The sequence below is a fragment of the Macadamia integrifolia genome, chromosome 13, assembly GCF_013358625.1.
Source record: "Macadamia integrifolia cultivar HAES 741 chromosome 13, SCU_Mint_v3, whole genome shotgun sequence".
In the NCBI taxonomy this organism is placed as follows: Eukaryota; Viridiplantae; Streptophyta; class Magnoliopsida; order Proteales; family Proteaceae; genus Macadamia; species Macadamia integrifolia.
In genome coordinates this window covers 8,368,467-8,374,466 of record NC_056569.1, presented here as the reverse complement: position 1 = coordinate 8,374,466, position 6,000 = coordinate 8,368,467, and the positions used below count along the sequence as shown (strand labels likewise).

General features: G+C 36.5%; 1 protein-coding gene across 9 annotated transcripts in view; it reads right to left on the bottom strand.

Annotated features, from left to right (window-relative positions):
- Positions 1 to 478: 478 nt before the first annotated feature.
- LOC122059938 (anthranilate phosphoribosyltransferase, chloroplastic-like) overlaps positions 479 to 6,000 on the bottom strand; it is an 18,395-nt gene continuing 12,873 nt past the window's right edge. For 4 of the 9 annotated variants that reach the window (XM_042623030.1, XM_042623028.1, XM_042623029.1 and 1 more), the window contains exons 7-11: positions 2,241 to 2,331; positions 1,944 to 2,078; positions 1,735 to 1,853; positions 886 to 1,020; positions 479 to 778 (exon numbers count right to left, since the gene is read on the bottom strand). In XM_042623030.1, coding sequence (XP_042478964.1) covers positions 746 to 778; positions 886 to 1,020; positions 1,735 to 1,853; positions 1,944 to 2,078; positions 2,241 to 2,331 — 513 coding nt within the window. In that variant the 3' untranslated portion in view covers positions 479 to 745. Of the gene's footprint in view, positions 779 to 885; positions 1,063 to 1,734; positions 1,854 to 1,943; positions 2,079 to 2,240; positions 2,332 to 6,000 lie in introns of those variants that run through there. The other 5 variants (XM_042623032.1, XR_006134169.1, XM_042623033.1 and 2 more) reach the window with 5 other exon arrangements.

Sequence of the window (6,000 nt, the reverse complement as noted above, 5' to 3'; positions counted from 1 at the left end):
TGATTATGGTCAATTCATGCCAAAAAACCTTAAAGAGTCACTTTTTCAGATCTGAGGCCCGATTCTGGGGTTCTTGGGATCAATTTCGGCCAAGAATCAGCAGGGACCAATTCAATAACCAAATCCATGTTTTGAGACAATGGTTTAGAATAAATCAATCATCCACTTTGGAATCTTATTGAAAGTTGATCTTCACTAGCAACTGCAAGAATTTAAAGAAGGGGTTTCAGTTCAGATCATATCTGCATATAGGAAGGGATTGAGTTCCCTGTCCAACTGCATAGCATATGCTAGCGCTTCCTTGTATCTTTCTCCTCCCACAATAAGGAGCAGATATGTTATTTCATAGGAGGGAGAACAGAGGTAGGCACATTGAAGCGTTTAGTGTATACTACGCAGTCTGGCAGCTTTCATTCTCCTAAATATTGTAATTTTAACAGAGTCCAGGGACGAGAGTGAAACTTAGCCAACAACAATATTACTGAACAAATCTATTTAATATGACAAAAAAGTACATAGTTTATAAGTTGTAACCACTAATATGATGACATTATCCACATCGACATCCTTCACAAAATGTTTACCTCCAAATCATTCGCAGCTTACAATATGCAAATGATTAATATGAAATGAAAACGGATGCATTCATCATGTATCTTAGATGCATATTCTCTTAGTGAAAGATGTTGCATGAGAAGGCAATGCTGAACAATGGGATACGGTAACAAACTCATTTGGCCAAAAGTCAAGAAACTGTGATTGAACCTTCTTTCACTTTCTGTAACCACCAGACAAGCAAAGAGGAATGGAGAGGACCTTAAAGAGTTAGAAGATGATCATCAGGCTATCAACTAATTCAAAGATCCAAAAGCAATCATCACTTACGTTAGAGATATCTATCCACGACTTGAGTATCTTGAGAGCATTCCCTGAGAGATGTGTTTCACGAGCCAGGACAACACCTTCAGCTAAACTGCTCACACATCCACTGACCAGGAGGGCTGCTGCTGCATTTAGAACCTTATTGATTTCTCAGGAGATGAGAGTATCATTCAGAAATGACTGATCCATCAATACAAGTAAATTATTAACAAAAATAAAATAAAATAAAATAAAATGAAAAAAGCCAATTCAGTGATTGATTCATTAAGCAATCATTGAATAACACACCTTATATACAATCATTGGCAAACACAAGAACTTGGTGATGTGCAACTGTGCAAATTCTGTTAAATAAATTATATGGATGGATTCTGGAAATCTAATCCAGAGAATACTGGAAGGCTCAAGCATATATATATATATATATATATATATATATATACGGCCAGCTCAGATGGCAGTTTGAAAAGGTTACATGTATTCACCAACACAACCATGTATGCAGCAACTTTCAGGAAAACAATTTTTTACCACATGACACAGAGCTATCTTTTCTAGCCTTTTTGGGGAACAAAAAAGGGTTTTATTAACTATTATCCAGAGGGAAGTGTATGTAGGATATGGTTGACATGGTAATGAGCACCGTAGATATGGCCAATATGGAATTCCTGTCAGAAGAATTGTCTGAATTGACCAATGTCATCTCATCACTTGGCAGAAAAATAGGGCTCATCCTAAGAAGGCTGAAGATGCCCACTATAGAACCTTTTCTTTTGTTAGATTGGTGATGAATTATCTTACTAAACCAGTACCAAGGAGCAAGTAGTTCACAAAGCAGAGATTGGAACTTACAAATGCATCTGCAATAGGGCCTCTCTGACCAGATAGTGCACACCTTAGTACCTTTGCATTATACTCCGGGCCACCCCCACGCAAACTTTCTAGGCTGCAGCGAGGAATTCCAAACTCCACTGCACAGTAGATTGATTACAAGCCAGAACTAAGAAACGTAGATAAAAATAAATGCAAAATAAAACATCTACAAATATGCACATGCACACCGCACAGGCACATGTGTGCACAAGCCTGCAAAGAGACGCACACAAATGGAGACGAAGAGGTGACAAGATGGATACATGGATCAAATGGAAACTTTTCAATCTTTTCAGGAGTAACATCCACCGCTAGTCCAGGTCCTATCAACACCAGTGCAGGCCATCAATTTGAAGAAAAAACATATCAAAGATGTCAATAAAGGAAATAGCCTTGGAAAGATCAGAGCAGAGTTTATTGTCACAGCAAAAAACAGAGAGATTCTAATTATTCCCAAGCCTAAATATAACAAGAAGGGATCTTACCAAGAGGACTAATTTCATCTAAACCCTCTGAATGAACAACTAATGCTCTTTTTATTCCAAACCTTTGTAGTGCTTTAGCCATTTGCATTACCTGTCCAAGAATAAAGACTAAATGTTCATATATATGCAATATTAATAAGTGATAGGACCAAATGCAATTGAAGGGGTTAGCAATGAGTTATAAGAAATGTATATTTCAAGTCTATCTGAAGCAACAAAAGAAGAGAAAATTGCAGGCTCCAAAGCAGATATATGACTTTATCAAGTATACAAGAATAAATCATGACAGAACATACATCCATCAAAAATCAATTAGAAAGAGAACCGTGAAGTAAGCAAGGATATGTAGAAAGAGTTGAGTTCTAACAATTGACTGAACTTGTATTGCTACAATCTTGGCCACATAAGCTGTCAAGAGAACATGCCTAAACGCAAGAAACTGTATCTGCTTATTTTCCAACATGTTTTACAAGGCGAATGAGGCAAAACACAAGGAGCTCTAAATATGTAGGACATAGACAGGCAGAACCTGCACTTTCAGAATGAGAGGAAAAGAATAAATTCTAAAAGCATATTTAGGAATCACAATAATGTAGACATAATGCAAGAACCCAATGCGTGGGGCTTCTACTTGCACTTTGAGGCATTAGCCTCCATGGGTATTAGTTCAGGATGGTCCTAGTACTGGCCCTGGCCTCTACTGCGCATGATTACATGGTTACATCAATCTGAATAGAGGAAATAAAAATCAGGCTACGAAAGTTGTATAGTCACAGAAGACACTCATAAAGAGATCAACAAACTAGTACCAAATACCAAGGTTTAAAGAATCAGTATAGGGTATCGCATTGAAACGGTGATTTTAAGAGACATATCGTATCGTATTGGAGAGACGCAAGATATACTAAAGATATGCATGAAAATGGTCAAGAAACGCATGGATGTGCTTAGGGTACAAGCAAAATAAAATTTTTGAAGCATAAAAGACCTTATTATGTAAGGATTTGAGTCGTTTTTATCTAACCTAGCGATGCATAGAAAGGGGAAAAAAAAATGGGAGAGAGACCTGCAACTTTACCTCTTTTTTCCCCAAATCTATTTTGATCCGTGATTTGAGCACTGTAATCCCTAAACTTGTTGAAATGGTAAAATTTGGGTCATTTTTTTATGCTAAGATGATTTCCCCCAAGATCAAACAGAAAACAAGTTTCCAAGGCCTTTGGTTGCTCTCGATATAGGTTTAAAGGAGTCGTATCGAGTGTACCTTACCCATATCAGTCGATACAGGGAAGATACCATTATTTCTAATTTTTAAGTATCATGTCGGTAAGTATTGTATTGATACATACTAAAATCAATATGTATCAGCTGATACGGTATGATACACACCGATACTTCAAACCTTGTCAAATACATTAAAAATATAAAAGGAAAAATACATGTATATACAATAGAAAGGAGGGCATCTTTCGAAAGAATCAGAAAATTAGACTAGCTTCTTCAGTGAACCCAAGGGGGGAGCACAGTTGGTGAGCAATGAACTTGGTACAAGCCATAAACTCGGACGTCCTAAGTTCGACTCCCACTAGCCACACCTTGGGCCATTTACACAAGGGTATTTAGTGCTCTTCATTGCTTTCAGTGAAAGTTGAATGGTTCTCATTCAACCCCGGTATGACCCGGTCCATGAGGTTGTGGGGTCAATATGGGTCCACGGGACTAGTCAAGCCGAAGGCCTAGATATCCGTCATTAGCAAAAAAAAAAATACTAGCTTCTTCAGTGGCTCTAGCTAGAATGTTTAAATACCTATAAGCAATCGATAAAGGAGAGAAGACATAAAGTAAGCCCACATACCAAGTCTTTTCACTAGTAGAGCTCTGTGGCCCTACTCTCTCTCCTCTTCTAAGGGGTATCTAGGTAACTTCTACAAGTAGTCTATAAATAGAAAACACTGCACAGATTAAAGACTCTCTAATCAATCTACATGAAATTAACAAGAGGTGAGTGATAACAAGAAAAAAAAAAATCCAGGTAAATGAGCTCTTTGAGCCCAACTTCAGCACTTCTTTTTAAATACTGGACCGCGGACAAACAACAATTTTTAACAAGAATGCAACCTTACAACTACAACAACAACAACAACTCATCCTTATCCCAACTAAATAGGATTCGCTACATGGATCCTTGCACTCCAATCAGCTCTATTTGAGATCATACTTGATATAAGGCCTAAGCTATGCATGTATTTCCTCACCGCTTCTACTAGGATCATTTTTTGTTTACTCATGGTTCTTTAGTCCGTACTAGAGCATCCAAAGGTCTCTGTTGAACATGGTCATGCCACCTCAACCGACTTTCACGTAGCTTATCATGTATCGTAACTACTCCCAAATCAGCTCTAATATGATCATTCCTTACTTTACCCTTCCTAGTTTTGCTACACATCCATCTCAACATCCTCATTTTTTCTATGCTAAGTTTATCTACATGATGCCTTTTAACTTCCTAACATTCTGCATACATCATAGTCCATTGTATGACTATCCTATAAAATTTTCCTTTAAGTTTTAAAGAAATATATCGATCACACACAAGGTTTTAAAACTCGGGATCAATATAGGATGAATTTGCCCCTCTTTCTTTTTTTTTTTTTTTTTTTTTTTTTTTTGTAAATTGGTATTTTGGACCATTTTACCCTTATACCTTACTAGTGGATCGGCATGGGAGATCTATCTTGTCTGATACTGATTCGTGCAATCCTAACCAATCCGATTTATAAAACCATGATCACAAAACACTACGGACACATCTCTCCACTTCATCCATTATTCCATCCAATTTTAATTCTTTGTGAAACATCATCCTCTATATCACCTTCTTTATTTATGATTGAGCCTAGAAACCTATAATAATCACTTTGAGCAATCTCCCTCTCATCAATTTTTCACCACCTCATTACCCGTCCTAGTGTTACTATAGTTACGCACCCTATACTTCAACTTGGCATTAATTCCTTGCTTTTGTCTCATCCACCAAAACAATGCAACCTGATGCACCTCTCCAAGAATGCAACCTTTACACATCAAGGGGAAAAAAAAGGTATGCTGAGGAAATATTTTACCTGACCTTTTGTTGTCTACATATTTAAACTTTCAAAAAATAAATTGAAGAAACCATTAACGAAAGAGAGGTAGGAAACTATATCTTCAAAAATCAGTTATCATGGATTTATTTAGACATATATGCAAATTCATCAAATACTTGCTACTAATGGCAGTTTTGCAAAATCATTGAATAATAAAGAACACAAGAATGAAAGCAATGTAATTTTCATAGTAATGAAATAGATGAACATATCAAGAAATTTTGAGAACTTAGAGAAACTGCCAGTACTTCAGCTCCTACATTCCAAAAAACAAAAAAAGAGAGAGAAAAAAAATTTCTCACAGCATTGTTCTATTTCAATTTGATTACATGGAAGAAGAGATCAATAAACTCATGTCAACCCCAAAAAATAAATAGAATAACCCATACTTGGTGGCCATCTTTGCAAAAGAAGCACATAATTAAAAAAAATTAAATTTTGATTCTTATTATCAACCAAAACTTCATCTATCCAAATATAAGTAAATAGAGGAAAATGATCTGAAGCGTGGTATGTGTTTTGTGCGGACATAACTTCTTGTCTCAAGGAAAAAGAAAACAACAATCGCGTTAGCAATGTACAACTGCCACAGCCAATTTGTAAGAAGAAAAGGA